Genomic DNA, 18,187 nt, shown 5'->3' with positions numbered 1-18,187 from the left:
TGTCGAAGGGCACACCACCCCAGTGGCCTAAGACTGCTGTGGGTTACATTGTTGGTGGCGCTGATTGGAAGCAGGGTAATAGATTTATCGTGTAATATGTCGATATGGAATTTTGGTGATCACAAATACTGTATAATTCATATTTACTTTGAGACATCATAAGGCGCTGTATCCCGTGTGTATGGTTAGTACACCTATCAGTCCGTAGTTAGAATTGGGCTTCAGCAACCATTACATATCGAAATAGTTGACAGTGGAGGTCGGGCTTGTTGACTTTGTTGCGTTTTGTAATCGGATCCTAATTGTGTCGATCAGAGCTTATGATATTAATCACTGAATTAGTATCGATTATTTGCGGACCGACGTCATATGGATGGTACATTGCGCCAAACTACAAACAAACAGTGACCCAAGATAACACGGTCATTACATGTGACTAAAGTGTCACCGGACTCTTTCCCCCGTGAAGCTGACTAAACGTCATTTAATGTCAACGTGAAGTGACTCGAACATTGCATCAAACTACAAACAAACAAATAGTGCATCTAGATACCATTTTGCATGTTTCATAAGCCGGAACCATACCCTTGGTCTTGTGTTTAAACTGCTATTGGAAGAATGTTCCTATTGACTAACTCATATAAATTGAAAATGGTTCAAAGCGACTCTGAAGCTAACTCAACGACTAACGTTATATGACATAGAGTGCTTATCAAGGTATGAAGACATCGCCTCGAGATCGCTTTCCCAACATGTCCTTATCTTATTCTGGGGATATTTGTTTTGGATAGTGATTAAGTTAAACCTTCGAACAATTGTCTTACTTTGGAGCCACGATCTCGCCAAACGACCCGAGTCGTTATCTCTTGGCATCTGTGGGACGTGAGAGAGTTGTTAGGCTGATCAATACATTGCTCCCACTGTAGATACGCAACACCTCATTCTCAGCCTGCATCAAACCTGATAGCGCACGACAAACTTGCAGTATAGTTCGTGTGATCGACGTGAAAAGGTCTGGTCGCTTGCTGTCCCAATTCCATCTTATGAAAATTCTTCGCATATCAAAGATATGTATCTCTGGAACTAGTTTTTGTCTGTGTCCTCTCCAGACCGCATCAGGTTTTCCAGATTTCCATGCAGAACAAGAGTTGGTGCCCACTGTACACGTACCAATATAGTCATTCTCATGTCAATGCACATGCGAAATCTCGACTAAAAACTGAAAGTCTTACTCAGCTAATGCGTTTAGACATCACTATCAATTAGTGATGATACCAGGTTTTGGAGGATGGTGGGTATATGGTTTGCTTGGGGTTTCATGCGTTACAAATGGAACTCAAAATAGCGAATTGCATTATTTACTGGTTTCAATGAAGCATTTTAATAGGTTTGTTTTATCTGTTTTACCCAGACACAGTTGAAGGTGTTTGGTTCTCTTGTACCCAGCAAGGGCGAATAATAACTCTCATAACACTTTCTGTTGGCGTCATTCTTGACTCGCTCATCAACTGAATCACCCATGTATTCATCTTGAAAGGAGAGGTGACTCTTAATACAATTTCTGTCGGCCAGAACCTTATTTTTGTACCCACAAGACAGATAGTCCCCGATACAATACTCTCTAGTTCTTACTTCAGGTCATTACCAAATTGTTGCCCAAATACCTCTAAGTCAAGCACTTCATGATATTACGGCCCTATCAATAAAGCCTCGCTGGGAAAATTACGATAAGGCGAAATGAAAAAAGCGAAAATTAACAAAAACAGGTATGAAAGAATAAAGAAACTTGGGTGCCTTACTAATCATCATCTTGATAATGAATATTACGAGCATCTGAAACCCGTGGAAACAATATACTGTCCCTATCAGTTCCACTAAGTCAGTAAACTGACGGGATGCAACGTCGACGTTTTGGTTAGAATTCCAAAACAATACGCGTGGAAATGCATTTGTGCCGGGATAGGGGATGGCATCAGAATTGAAGGTCACAGAATAAAAGAAGGTTGAGAGTGAATTCTTCAGATTGACAGTGAGAAATATCTGCTTTAATTATAGATTTGCGACATAATCTCGAACACTCCTTCGCAATAATAACTACTTTCCCGTGACAGATGTATACGGATCTTTACACAAGCATTTCAAATATTTATATGCCCCAAAGTTTAAATGCTCGACCAGACTTTTCAGCCATCAAAATTTCATTCGTTGCATTTATTACGTGATCTGTGTGTCACTCCAGCTGAGGCATGTATTAGATATAGTGTCAAAAGGAGATAAATATCACTGTAACGCTAGACATGGAACAAGGTGTATTGATTGAAAATACGATTAAATCAATAATTATGTTCTTTTATGATGTGTTTTCTTGAACCGTTTGGTCGGAAAAGATCATTTGCAGTTATCACTGAGTAACGCTTGGCCGATAGACGACCCTTTTTTGTATTCCTTTGGTCTCTAATTTCTTGTAAATTACAGACTTCTGACCAAAATGGCTTTCCTAAACCGTTTATTGCTCACCGGATCAATCTTTCACACTTTAATTTGTCTAATTTTCACTTTTCTATTATTTTTGCTTCAAACTACCGGAAATGACAAACTAATAACGCCAATTCAAGGAAAATTGCTTAAGTGAATTTGTAATGATTTTAAAGCATTTGAGGGGCATGCGCGATTCCAAGTGAGAGAATAATTTGTCTTCATCCGTGGCTTCAGATGGTGCACGCTGTTCTGCCGCTCCTGATAGTCAATCACCATGGAATTGCATTCCTAAAGCGGTTAGCGGATTAGCTGTCAAAGCATGTCTTATGATATTGATGAATGGTTATTTCAGTTATAAAAATACTAAAGTTTTAATGAACCGTAAATATCACAAAAAACACTCTCGTGACCCTACCATGTGACAGAGTTAAGATATTAATCTGCTTCTATATCATGTCAGTGACTGAATCTTACGAAGATTTCTTTCTCGAAATCTGTCTAAAATATGGTTGTGTCAAACATAGTTTATTCGAAATAGAAATGCATTGGGCTCAAGTTATCCAACCTAGGAACGCCCTCTCCGAGAAGTTGCATTTATATCATATTTACAATGTAAAAACATTGACAGCAGGGATTTGTTAGGGAGCTTGATACATCTATGTATATGTTCAAATAATAATTCATTTTCATTTTGTAATAGTGTAGCATGACCAAATAGCAATGAATCTAAATCTTTAATAGGTGTGCAATGTTTAACGACAGTATTTACATTTACAAACTAATCTTAACGCTGCACTGTATATAGAGAACTACTTTAAAGGTAATGCCGTACATTTTCACGAGAACAAGAAGCATCTTATCTTAAATTAATTCTCAATAAATCGTAATATAGCGGACTTGTACCTTAGTCATGGTGGCAACTACATCAGATCAAAGTGGTTAGGTTTTGAAACTATGATGCATGCAATTTTTTGAAGTGGTTTGTTTCACTGTTACGAAAAGATTTATATGTTTGCATTAATCTTTCTTAGAAAGCCACACTCTCTGAGTCAGGCACCTAATCACCAGCACACAAAGTAAGCCGACTAACCCACTAGTCGAAGTGGGAGAAGCGGTAGCTAAGCAGGTTAAGTGACTGACTTTATGTGCTGGTGTTTAGGGTTTGAATCCCGATTAGGACTCAACTCGATCCCAACCTACAACATGGGCTACAGTTGACCCCTTACTAAATGACACTGTGTATTCAAAACCTGTGCGTGTTCAAATGCCAGAGAACATATAAAGGGAGAACCAAATACACGTCATATCACACATGTACAGTTTCCACATTTAATCAGACCATGCTTGTCGTATGACGCGAAAGGAATCGGGTGGTCAGGTTTGCTGTCCTGGTTGACAATTAACAGAGCATTCCAATTGCGTAGATCAGTGCTGATGATGTCAATCACTGAACTGCCTAGCGCAGACAAAATTATATACAGCCAGTCGTCATATAGTGAGTGAGTATGGTTTTACGCCTCTTTTAGCAATATTACTTCACATATATACTGTACCCATGTGGGGAATCGAACCCGGGTCTTCGGCGTGACGAGCGAACGCTTTAACGACTTTGCTATCTCTCCTCCCCTCATATAGCTGGAGAATTGCTGAGTGCAGCATTTAACGATTCACACAAATCTTGGCATGGTCCGTTCTGAACATGTGTTGAATAAAATGTACTCACTGTTCCAGACCATGATCATATGAGAGATTTCTTCACATTACTTACTTATTCATGCGTTTTAATGCGTTTGACGGACCATAGCACAATAACAAGTGCAATATGTGTTTACATGAACTGATATGGAATCGTTTCTTACTTTAAGTAATATTTTTCACCAAACAGACATTATGCAATCCTATCTAGTCTTTTTAAAAACTCCTTTAAGTCATTATTTAAACAAGAACACAAATTATCCCCCCGTGACATAACCCATTACGAAATTCGTAATGTTTTAGACTTATTCGCCACGACGATGTTAACGCAGACCTAGTTTCGATTTTTGTACATAAGTGCTGTTAAAGTGGTAGCGTCTCCACGGTTTTAACACAACAAACATGTTTGAAATCGAAATTGGTTTTCCATTTCAACAAAACTCTGACTTCTACGACACAATCACAAACATCAATCAGAAAGTCCAGAGTGGAAGTGTTAGTATCGATCACCTTTAAATCAATAACATTAGTAAAGAGGCTTTCTCTGTCCATCTATCACGCCCTATGATTTACTGTTAGAAATCATGAAAATGATATCATTAGGGAATTTTTTGTCCAAAATGGAGATTATTATTATTATAGTAAGAGTTGCATAATCGTCTAATAGCCACAAAACATATCGACAGCGAGGTCAATATTTTGATTCTGAATGGGCTTAATAAACGGTGATTCCAGCAACCAGGGAATTAATCCCTTTTTGTGTGTGTCAACATCTAGTTCACGCTTGTATGCGTTCGTGCAAGTGAATTAAAACGTGCATAAGTAACTAGGTTTTTTAAAGAATACATGTGCATCACTTGAGAGCTATGTGGTTCTATCTCATTACTTGAATGCAGCGATTATGAATACGAAATTCTCCGTTGATAATTACAAACTCATTCATCGCCCAAAAGACTGATTACTTCGCCAAACATCATTTGCTTAAGTGTTCGACTTGAGGCTTGTGTTTGAACCTTGACATAATTATTCCTGACTCTTTTACCTGCCTATCGACTTCGACCTGTTTAAGTATTCAGTGATTTAGGTTACATTTTAAAATTATTCCGCAGTCGTTGCCTTTGAGATGTAGGGTGATGATACATTCTGAAAGATATATGTGACTTAAATGTTATATTGATGACATGTGTCACTCTTTACGTATTCAAACACATTCATTCATCACCTGACCTGTGAGTTCATCATGTATTAATGTATATGGCTATTGATCGACTCTGACCTTTGTTAAACTATAGTTTGATTAAAGTAAACAGTTGAATATTTGATATCTGTCGACAATATCATCCTGAAGCAAACTTGGCCATTCCGAACTCATGTCCATTGTCTTACTTATTACAGGGCATTAGGACGACTGTAAACCCAAAACCAAACTCGAACTCAAATCCAAAGCCCAAACCAAATTAACGATAACCCATAACCCAAACCTTAAATCAAAACCAAAACCAAAGCCCAAACAGAACTAAAACCCCGAAGTAGACCAAACAAGACCATAACCACCAAACCAATACCAAGCCCCTAAACCAACCCAAAACCGCGAACGAAAACCCAAACCCAGCTCACACATGCCCAAAACACCCCCCAACCCAACCAAGAACACAAACCAAACCAAACAAATCGATAATGCATAACTCAGAACTATAACCCCAAATCTACACTAAACCAATAACCCGAAGCGAACTGAGCCCAACACAGCCAAACCATTACTACAATCCAAAATCCAAATTAAAACCAAAACCAAGCCCCAAACCAAACCAAAACTACGAACCAAACTAAATGAAACCAAAACCCAACCCATCTATTTCCAACACAACCAAACAGCTGACTAAATACCTTTGTGTGTATATGAGTCTTGACCAGTCCCACCATGCTGACATCAGTCCACCACTAGCTGTGACCATTACATGGGATCTCTGACATCAGCAGTAATTTCCGATTCAGGCGGTAGTCGATCTAGCCTCGCTATGACGTGGAAGTGTCTAAATACCAACTCTGGTCAGATTCAATCAATGTTTATTGTAAGTAACTGCCCTGAAGCAATTGCCAGGGATTTTCTTGACTTTTACATGGCTTTTGACCTTCACAGATGTGTATTAGTTCGAACGGATGTGACTGGCTTGGCATTCTTCATCCAGATTTAAACCCATCAATATGTTATCCAAATAGCATATGGCACTCCGGAAGCCCGTAGTCATAGGGCTAAAGCAGAGACATTTAGTGTACCGAGTCGCCGCCCTTTGCTGTTCGAATCCAATATTCGCTCTCATCATATTCCACTATTTATAAGTGCAAAGTCTGTGTCCGTCTGTTTTGACAAAATGGTAATCCCCACGGCCTCACTTGACTTTCCTTGTTCAACATTTGACAGGTCATTGACTGGCAGTCAATACATTACTGCCCTTGTACTGAGATAGTTTTCTTGTCTCAAGAACAACATCTGTAAATTAGTTTGCTGGCCCAGTGGTTATCGTGGCAGCCACAAGGGATTCGAACAAATTCGAAACAGAAAAGAAACCAGGCCGGACAAGTCAGAAAGAAGTGTTTAATGCTTGTAATTTAAGTAATTGAAATTTGAGGGAATAGTTCCCGTCAACGACGAGAGCGTTTTGCATAGACAGGGGTACTGGTTAATGGCCTTGAAAAAAGCGGAGATATTTCCCATTTGCATGTTTCTTAACTGCACTTACCCCTTCTCTACTTGGTTGTATTTCCTTGCTTTGGTAAATTCCACAGCTTCAATGAACAAATTATAAGATATATTTCACCTATGACACGCAAACAAATATTAAATCACGAGGGTTTTTGATTTTGGTTATTAATAAAGCTGATTTTTATGTTTGAAATACCAAGGGTTATATGATTTGATTACGAATGGGAAAGTTAATTAATCTGCTGACGATCTCCACATCACTCAATGGAATATGACACTAATAAAATATGGTTTTGCATCCTTCAAAAAACGAATGTGAACTGGGAGCCGTTTTCAAAGGCTTTCGCGGTTTCACGTTGCCCTTGTTCCACATCACATCGAAAATATGTTTTCTGATGTTGATATCAATATCGTAATCCGAGATAGAATATTACCATCATCATCTGTATAATCATAAGTTACCTTACAGATATGACCACCAACGGCGCTATGATAAAACTATTCATAAACCTTTATCCGTACTATCAAATTGGCTCCACACCAGGTGTGCTCATAAAGCTAACAATGAATAGAAAGGCATTATTACTACATTGTTAGACTCTATGAGGTTATAGTCACATGACTTATCCCAGCGGTTACCCATTTTGTGTTGAGTGATCAAAAGCAGTTATGAACGAACTCACCTGCCAATGGTGAAACCACATGTATCACATGTGCTTCGAATTCGTTGTGTGCTAGGACTGAAGTCATGGAAACTCTCAGAAGTCAAGCTGCCACAAACGGTTACCTAGAAAAGGACTATGCGCCTAACATTGCGGATAAAAAGGCCTTTAAAAATTACTGCCTCTTTCTAAAAGGGCACTAACCGCCAGCTGACTTATGACATTTTCACAACATCATCTCACAAAAAACTAGATGCTGAACTACATTTGATGTTGAATGACTTTTCAACCATCTTGCACTTGAAAAATATCATGACCATTAACCCTAAAAGAAGAAAAAATATACGTAGCTCGTTTAAAGTCAATTCCAATCCCATGTAAATTATTTAAAATAAGCAAGGTGTATAACTGCAGCGTCTTACGTCACAGTTCTTACTAGTTTAATAAGCCAACCCTGCAGTTTGCAGTAACCTTGAAATCCAACTGAAAACGCTGTCGGTATCGATTTCTTAAAGGAGCTTAGAGCTACGAGAGATCTACGCAAGAGAAGTGAAGTCTCGGATGTATTCCTTGTCTGCTTATCCCGGTGCGTGACAAACACGTGGGTTAATGGGTTAAGTAAGCGACAATCACGCGTCATGATGCTGTGAGACGAATATAGCATTGATTTACACAATATACGGATTAATATTGTGAAAGAAAGCGCCTGAAATGTCCGTGGACTTTGAGTGAGTGAGTGGGTATGATTTTACGTTGCTTTTTAGCAATATTCCAGCAACATCACGACGGGGGACACCAGAAATGGGCTTTGCACATTGTACCCACATGGGGAATCGAACCCGGGTCTTCGGCGTGAAAAGCAAAGGTAATAACCCTGTGGAGGTTGATGCAAGAGGTGTTGCATATATATTATTATCATGTTTCTGTTGTTTTCCTGATAATTGTTCGGCCGAAATGTTAATCATGTCCATATTTCCGATGGCGTATGAGATGATAGAGCAGTTTCTTGAGATCTTGCCACTGAACGAATGCACTTACAGTATCACAAGGGCTAGATGTCTTTCATTAACCACAAACACATCGCACGTACCATTGAAAATCAACTGCTCACTGAACCTTCATAGATAGAATACCCATTGGTAGTTTTGTTCATCTGAAGAACGTCGAGCCACTGCGGCATGTAAATAATCGAACCTTGACCAAACAATCGGAATGATCATGAACATCGATCTACGCACCTGGGATGCGATCGCATTCATCAACTAAATCCATAGGTTTGGCCACCTGTTCCAGCTAGCTGCCTGTTACAAGCATGGCTTGTGGAAGGCCAGTTCTGAACCGTATCGTCAGGGCTGAAATGTACTTAGTATCCAATGGGTGGTGGGGTAGCCTAGTGGTTTAAGCGTTTGCACGTCGCAACGAAGGTCCGGGTTTGATTACCCATATGAGTACAATATGTGAAGCCTACACGTCTCTGGTCTTCCTCGTCTTAATATCGTTGAAATAATGGTATACGCGGCGTAAAACTATCCGGCCAATTCTGGTTCGGAGGATTGTATATTTGCCGGTAGACATGACAATGTTACTTTTCATAATGTTAGCTCTCGGAACATTGAACAAGGTACAAAGGATTACATAGGACCACACCTTTCACAAACAGCATGATTATACATCCGTCAACACAAAACAGAGACGATACCTATGCCCATTTCGTCACGCTACCATTGCAAAAGCGGGTGATGCGAATGGGTCGCTCTTGCACGAGCTTTTCGTTGCCCTGACACTACAAAAGCAGGCCAGGTGCGAGTCGTGCACGAGCTTTCTGTGGCTCTATCACTGCTAAAACAAGCGAGGTGCATGTCAAACACGAGTTTTGTCGTGACACTATCACGCCAAAGCAGACGAGGTCCATGCCGTACACGTGCTTTGCGTGGCACTAACACTACAAACTAGGTGAGGTCCTCTGTCGTGCATTAACTGTCCGTGCATGGCTCAATAACTGCAAACCTTCCGAGTCGTGCGTGAGTTTGTCCTACTATTTGCATCAATTAATTGCACAAACATAACCTTTGCTATAAAACTTCACATGGGGTTTCTTGTCTTCCTTCCTTTCTCACCAAATACCAAATTAAATTCTAATATCTTTACACCTTTAATCCTGAAATGATTAACAACCATATTGTATGCCAGAACACAGCTATCGTTATTCCGGCTGTATTTTTTCCCCAATAAACATTTCAAGTTAATCTTTTTTCGCAAAACTTCCTGTCCAGTTCAGCATCCAAACGTCATTACCCTTAGCTGTGCCCTTTATCGTTTCGAAGACCGTATATACCTTCGAGACCATTGTCACACAGAAAACATCCCCCATAATCCCAGACGCCAAAATAGATTAATCATTGCAATTTTCAAACTAGTCAAATGACGTCACGTGACTGGCACTGCTAGGGGCTCCATTTTGGCATGTGTTTGAACTGGTCAAGACAAAAGTCGTATAATTTCTGAACAAGCAAGTGTTAGGTTAGCTCCCAGGCGTTGCAAGAAGAAACACTGAACTAATCACATCAGTCGTCAAGCTCTCACGTCACGGGAACGCTTGTAATACATTTGGCAAATAAATTCGATTGGAATGGTGCTTCGTGTCGAGGTTTTCGTATTTGTGGTGAACCTCTTATGTAGACGGACTGATACCTCCTGTAATGGCGATGCGGTCTTTGTGATAAGGAAAAGCGGCCCGCAATTATTTTACTCGCGGCATTTACGATCGATTGCCTTTGGAAGTGTATCTACTCTATCTACACGTAGGGGCAACGCTTTTCCTTTGGACCGCCCAATAGGGAATCCCGGGGCAGAACAAGCACCATTTAGCCCTTCAAACATACACGGAATTTCAATAGTCACAAGTGTGAACAGATTGCTTGTACGTGGGCTCCGACGGAGTGGATTGTCGCTCATGATGTCAACTGCTAGGTAGCATTGACCAGATTTGATTATATACACGTAGTGAAAATGTGGCAGAAATATCTCATGTGGCTTAAAGGGAACAATCTCTCAGTTGGTCTAAGTTTTGTTTGTTTGTCTCACTCCGCAAAATTCCTGTTACATGGCTGCAATATGTAGCTTAGTAGGTTTAAATTTACGCCCGATTCAGCGATGTTCCAATTATATGGCGGCGGCGAACTGTATTAAAATAATCGAGTCTGGACCAGACAATCCAGTGCTAAACATCACAAGCATTAATCTACGCAGCTGGAATACGATGTCATGTTTCATCCAAGGCAGCGTTTCCGACCACCAGATTTCATAAGTCGTTTCTTACGCCAAGCGAGGGTTGCTGAAGATCTAATATCTCCGATTTTCAAGGTCTTTGGTCCAGGTCGTTCTTGGAATGGATGTTGGAGGGAGAATTGGCCTGATGTAATAGATCGAGAAAGTTTTCCTTCTCTACAGAGCAAGAACTATTTCAGAAGAGCGAGTGAATACGGTCTTACGCCGCTTCAGCAATATTTCAGCAACATTATAGCAGGGAACACCAGAAATGACCATTGCACCCATGTAGGGAACCAAACCCGAGTCTTCGGCTTGACGAGCGAGCACTTTGACCACTACACTAACCCACAGCCCAGCATTTCAGAGGAACAATGAATACGAACAAGAACAATTTCGTTACATAAACTGTTTCGTTAAACATACGAGCGGTGATATCAGTTGAGAATGTATAAGGATTAGTTTAAACAAACGCATGCAAATTTGTTTCTTCTACGCAATATTCTTAATAAGTAGATAACAAGAAATTGCAAATTAAAGAATTGATACATCAAGTATTGGACTGTGATTCAGGAAAAACCCTTTATGTATCTCTATTCAAATTTCTGCATTTCGTATTACTGAACAGCCAGTGCGGTCTCGTATGGCGTTTTAATATCTAGCTTTTCCACTTTAAGTGTTTGTGTGGTATGATCTCGAGTTTTAAAGTCAAAAGTTTTTCAAGAAGTTCAAGAAGACTACCGATTTGAGGACGATTCATCTCACATGTGTCCTGAGATTGATTACAACCCATCGTGTAATATCAATAAATAAGTATTTAAAAATTGTTCAAACCATGGTTGATTAAAGTTTTAACTTCCCATTTATCGGACAAGACAGATTTTCTCCTCAGATAAACATGGCAATTCATCACGAGGCATTCCCCTGCAGATGATTAGCTTTGTGATTTCACCACACAGCCAGCACAATCAGAAGACAAAAACATGGTCGGTGTTGTCCTTTGCAGCTCCCATCAGTTCTTATTACACAAAGTTGATGTATTATGGAAAACGAGATTTGAGTTCCCATTTGTCTGCAATTTCCAAGTGTTGTTGATCATGAAAACATGTTTACTGATGGTCTCGTTATAGCTTTCAGGAAAGTCGTATGAAGTTTTATGACTGGAAATGTTACTTTTAATATTCTTTAATGGCCTTTTCAACGAGCTGCTGAACAAAGTATCATCAATTGTATGTTTGTAATGAATCCTTCACCGTCCTTACACGCATCATATTTGCACACCAACGATACAGCTAATTGGAAGGATGGGTGCATTTTGTCAAAACAATATGTGCTTCATGATTGGAAGCATTTCGATTTAGGAATACTGGTTATTACTGTTGGTACCATATTACCAAATGATGTTTTAGTTTAAGTGTTGAATACGAGTGGCCTTAGCAATCATCTGTATCATATCACGGTGGAAGACACAAGAAATGGGCTTCACACATCGCCACTTGAGGTTACTCGAAGGGAGTTTCTGCACCCAAGGACACATTTAAAAAGACAATTAAATAGATATAATGACGTATTCGCTCTCCATATTTTCTACCATTTTTTTATAAACTAGCGAAGGGTGGTTTTATCCACGATTATCTGAGCTAATGTTTCTTTGCGATGTTCTGTATACGTTAATGAAAGTTTCCCATTGTTCCAGTGTGATCCTGGTATAGGAACCGATGCCTTCTATGACCTCATCTACAGGAACCCGAAGATGATAATGGTCATGGGGAGTGCCTGTACAGAGGTGACCAAGATACTAGCCGAAATAGTGCCTTACTGGAATCTCATTCTTGTAAGTATAATGAAAGTCTAACATGAAACACGTTCTTGAAAGGCACTTAGCAGTTGGACGAACATGAATACAAAAGACTTCTTTCTATTCTTCCCACGGAATTAATTCGTGCATCAGGTGAATGCTAAGTCAGTGCATGGAGTGAATATATATCGATAAAACTTGTTTACACAACGGAAAGTGGGAGAATATACAAAGATAACAATGTGCCATTAAAAACGTCGGGGATATTCCATATTACGAGCACACCACTAGCCAGTGCTAAAGCTGAGAAAGATGAAACATTTCCAAAAGAATGGAATAAATTGTCCCATTTGCCGTTTTGTTAATTTCTCTTCATTTTCATCTGCTTCCTCCTTGGCTTCATCATTTGCATGTTATCAGTCTTGTGAATCAAGTATCCCCTACGTTTATAATGGTATATGATGATGAAGGACCAAGAATTAGCTCTGGAGCGTCGTAAAATGAATTAAAAGACGTTGTACATGTTGTCCACACAAACACGTCATGTATTCACACAAAACAGTAAAAAACACTCACGCAGAGGCAACACCATCACATCGAGTAGATCAGTTATGATATTGTAATGCATCAAAAAAGTCACATGGACATCAAATAAATAATATGCACTAATGATGTACAAATTGTTATTACATTTTGGTTTTGTTTATCATATATCCATTATTATAATCTTCGTTATTCCAGTAGTTTAGTGTGGGCTGATTCTATTTCAGACTGAGAAACAACACTTATTAATATTTGTTTCAATAACCTGATTAAATATTATGTCTTTTTATCACGAGAAGCATCTGGAGATGCTTATAGTCAGAGTCCAGTTATAATGACTTATTAATGACGGGGTACACACTTGGGAAAATTATGGTATAGATGGAATCGACAACTACTAAAATCTCCTTTCCATGACGATTACAGTGGCTCCCAAATTTCCCATAGTGTTGTAAAAAACCCATAGTGTTACCGACGGCTCAGTGGTAAGACTCTAATTTTGCATTCGAGATTGCCTCTGAGCGAAGTTGTCATTATAATGACACTAGTAGAGCGAAATGACAACTTTCATATTGATTGCCTTAGAGGTTCTGAGACCAATGCATACTGAAGGAGAAAGGACCTTTAATCGTGTACATGTATTAGTAACAGAAAATGGTCATTTTGATGGCGGAGCGACGCGTTGAAGATGGATTATTTTAAATGCTGTATGCACGAGGCTCATTTATAATAAAAAAAACTAGAAGGTGGAGCAAGGTAAGATTTAAATGAACACTGCTGCGCTCAAATATTTCCAGTTAGATACCGACTGATGTCCTCACGATGTAGATCATTAACATTCTGATGGGAAGAATCTTAGACTTGGATGATGTCATCGTATTCACTTTAGGTAGATAAATACTCATGATGTTGAACACAGTCCGATCCCGACTGGATTATTCACCTACATGCTACATACATACAGTGTTCCCAGAAATTATTGAGAAAATCTTTGTTTTTTTCCTAATGATGCTAAGATTGGAAAAAGGGCTTTCACTATGCACTAAGCATACTAATTAAGGGACACAACTCTTGAAGGCTTAGAAGGCAGCTCATTACGTCAAGAGTTATCTCCCTTGTCTGAGCAGACGGCTTCCTGTGTTGACATGGCAGAATTTACAGCAAGAGAGAAAAGAAAGCTCATTCTAGATGATTTTGAAAGGAGTGAGGCTGATGCTAAAGTGTTAGCTTGTAGACATGGTATTCCTCTGTCTACAGTATACAGAACTTTGAAGAATATTCAAACAGGAACCGGGATAGAGCACAAAGCAGGGACAGGTCGGCCTAGGAAATTCAGTGTTGTAGATCGCCGAAGACTTGGGCAGATTGTGAGTAGGGGCAAATTGAAAAGTGTTGAGAACATCAGAAATGAAACGATTAGCAGAGGAAGTCCTCAGGTATGCAATGAAACAGTTAGGCAGGAATTACAGAGACTTAATTGGGTGAAAAAACGTGGAATTCCCTCGCCGTTGATGAAAGATGCACAAAAGGAAAACCGTTTAAACTGGTGTCGGGCTCATGAAAATCAAGATTGGGATAATGTTTTCTTTTCGGATGAAAGTTCTGTTTGGCTTTTCCCTAATTGTGTGAAAATTTGGACCAAAGATACTGTCAAACCTATCTACCAGCGACCAAGACATAGCCCGAAGTTTCACATGTGGGGTGGCATATCGGCTCGCGGAGTGACGCCATTGTGCGTTTTCACGGGAAACTTGACTAAAGAAAGATACGTTGACATTCTAAATGGTCACCTTCTTCCGACAGCACAAATATTGTATGAAGATGATTGGATTTTCCAGCATGATAATGACCCAAAACACACTGCGCGCTACACAAAACAGTGGTTGTCGGGCGAAAATGTTCATGTTTTAGACTGGCCCAGTTACAGCCCAGACCTAAACCCAATTAAGAATGCGTGGTTAGTCATGAAGGACAGAATAAACCAAAAGGGACTGAGAAATATTGAAGATATGAAGGCCGAGGTGGTCCAATATTGGGATACCCTGTCACACGATTACCTACAAACTTTGATGGGTAGTGTGCCTAGGCGTATTCAGGCATGCATTGCTGAGCGAGGAGGTCTAACAAAGTACTAAAACAAGACTGAGACTGTAAAAGGATGATGGTTTAACATGTTTATGTAAGTAAAACGCCAGAAGATAATAAACGTAATGAGTTACATGACGCAACATGATTCTCAATAATTTCTGGGAATACTATACAGTTGGAATATTGCTAATATCCGTCTAAAACATGACACCATACACATACACTGGTGTTACACGTTCCACACTTCTAAAACGTCCCCTTTTGGCAGCAATATGTAACGGGGCGGTGAGGTAGCCAAGTGGTTAATGTGTTCACTCGTCGCGATGAAGATCCGGCTTCCTTATGGACATTTGCAGGTGTGTGATGAAACTAAAGTGGCACTAGCTTGACAGACGCCTGACGGAACCAATACACGCCAGAAACGACACGCATACCTGAACAGATACCTAACTGAACAGTTTTTGTCATGCGTAACCCATGCTGGCAATCTTCTGACTTAACTTCACACATGTCATCGTATCCCAAGTGCTTTGGTCGATGGTAGTGGTGTGATTCCGGATTGCCTTGTTGCCATAGAGCTGGAATATTGCTGATTTCGGCGTAGAACAACAAACCATCTGATCAACTGAAACCGTCTGGAACTCCCACGTGCATGCATGGCGGATGGAAATGGTTGATACCTACATTAATATCATATTCCTATTTCTTCTGACAACATTCAGTGACACGCAGTTGTTACCGTTGTAACGATGCATGTGATAGGTTTAACTTACAAGGTCATTATAGCTGGAATCTTTGGCCTGTCAACAGTGGTGGTTGGTTTCTCCAACGTGTGATCGTCTAAGACATGCCTCGGAATTCGATCCTGAGTTAAGAATACGGATAAGAAACTGTAAGAAAACCAAATTTAAAAAACCCAAAAAGCAAAAATAACAACAACAAACCAACCAACCAAGCAAACAAACAACAAACGAAACACCAATTTAACAAACTCACCACGGAAATGGTGGTCACAAACCTATCACAGTATTTTGTTCAAGCTGAGAGGGTCGGCCACAAACGTACAATACTTAATGCTACAAAACCAAGTCGAGACATTAATCGTTCAAAGTCTGTGAAGAAATACAAGTAATGGAATTCCAGAGCTGTCATTTGCTTGTACCAAACAATGATTGCGTAAAGGCAAATCCAAACTAATTAGATTGAAAGCGTTAGGTAGACACGCTCCCCTGATGTGTGTTGTCGATTTCCTTTCAACACTCAATCTTTAATTTCAATCCTGACAAGGAATCAGCATTGCTATTGGCTTTGCAACAATCACTCCGTCTTGAGACTGTTGTGGAGGAGAAAATAATTGGGCGTTGACAGTAGGTCGCGAGAGGTCCTCGAGAGTCAAGTACTGACTTTCCACCACCTCCGTCAGCCGCGTCCAGAGTCCATTTTCACTGAGAACCAGGGTGTCCAATAGAGCATGTCTCGTATGAAATTCAGACACGAAAGGCAAAAACGCAGAATCCTCTCTGAACGACTTCAAAGGTGTGTATAAAAGCGTTTTGCAGCTTCGGCTTTTATGTTCGTTGAATTTTGCATTTAGACAACTTAATCGCATGAACCAAGAACCAATAAGCTAATGTTGACATGATGTGGATTTCATGTTCAAGTATAGTCACTCACCACTCTGCCGAGCCCAAGTATGTCAAGGAATTTTCAAGCTGGAAATCTAAGATCTGGCTCGAGTTACAAAACTGACACATCTCTTTGCTTGTACCACAATGTACACATGCGGAGTTATACGGTCCCCTTGCAGAACCACCAGCAAACAGCAGACGCTGGGGTTGTGATTGCCATTAACTAAAGTAGATCGGAGGGAAGGGATACACTTGATGAGTTCCCAACGCGTCTTTGAATAACTGCTTTGTTGTTAACAGATAACGTGACACGATTACAAAAATTGTAGTTAATAAGTCAGCATGCACTCTTAATAAAACGTCCAAAGAATAACATGTCATTTTAAATAGAATTTATTAAGTTAGTATAGCAGGAATTATTTCATGTAATACCAGTGGTAAAATGGTGAAAATCAACACGTCTAGAAGCAAAGAGTTTCCCAACACAACCGTAGCCATTATTGTTGTTTCTGTTTGCTGATACAAGATGGCGTCACAGTCAGTACTTTGCATTGGCAGTAATTACTGCTTGGCACGGACTGGATAAGTCGACGAAGTCGTTATTGCGGAATTCCTTCCCACTCTTTCTGCAATACAATGACCACTTGTGAAAGTGTTTGGGGCATATTTTGACGTTGACGCACACGTGCATCGAAATCATCTCATACGTGTTCTGGTTATCGAGAAGGGACAAAGAACCAAACTCACTAACTTTACCGAACTGATAATCGAGTGCAAGTAGTTAGAACTCAGTTCATGTTTCCTGTGCATTCAACGTCTTGTTTGCTTTCACCCGACTGCTCACGATGAAGTTATCAGTTACGTAAAACAACAGTCACTTCCTCATAATTCAGTGCCTATAATCTTTAATAGATCTTAGACTTATTCGGAAGTCAATCCTTATTATGTGAGTTGCCATAAGGATATGATCATTGAAAGAAACTGAACTGGAAATGTATAGATCTGTGCTCCCTGTTGGTTTCCTAAATTTGGTGTCACTTCAGCTGTACGTCATACTTAATTTGGGAATCTCCTAACAACAGAATCATGACGTCTTCTGTAGTGTGAGGCAGCAATAGCGTCAGTAATGTACAGAGTGCCGGTTCATCGTTACATTAAACCTCGTGGTTTCACTTAGATTACCCCTATTGTTTCAGCTGGTTGGTATTGAAAGGACAATGTATACTGACGGGCAAAAGAAACTTGTAAGGACAATGTATACTGACGGGCAAAAGAAACTTTCTGTTGCAAAATGTATCATAATTTTAACATATAATATCATTAT

At 39.8% G+C, this 18,187-nt stretch overlaps 1 protein-coding gene across 1 annotated transcript in view; it reads left to right on the top strand.

Annotated features, from left to right (window-relative positions):
* Nucleotides 1–18,187, top strand: part of LOC137272821 (gamma-aminobutyric acid type B receptor subunit 2-like) — a 117,453-nt gene that overhangs the window by 56,135 nt on the left and 43,131 nt on the right. Inside the window, exon 2 of the mRNA XM_067805226.1 lies at nt 12,503–12,640. Coding sequence (XP_067661327.1) covers nt 12,503–12,640 — 138 coding nt within the window. The remainder of the gene's footprint in view (nt 1–12,502; nt 12,641–18,187) is intronic.

The sequence above is a fragment of the Haliotis asinina genome, chromosome 2 (genome assembly GCF_037392515.1).
Source record: "Haliotis asinina isolate JCU_RB_2024 chromosome 2, JCU_Hal_asi_v2, whole genome shotgun sequence".
NCBI classification, from domain to species: domain Eukaryota; kingdom Metazoa; phylum Mollusca; class Gastropoda; order Lepetellida; family Haliotidae; genus Haliotis; species Haliotis asinina.
The sequence above is the reverse complement of the archived record's forward strand: the minus strand, read 5'-3'. Positions and strand labels throughout refer to the sequence as shown.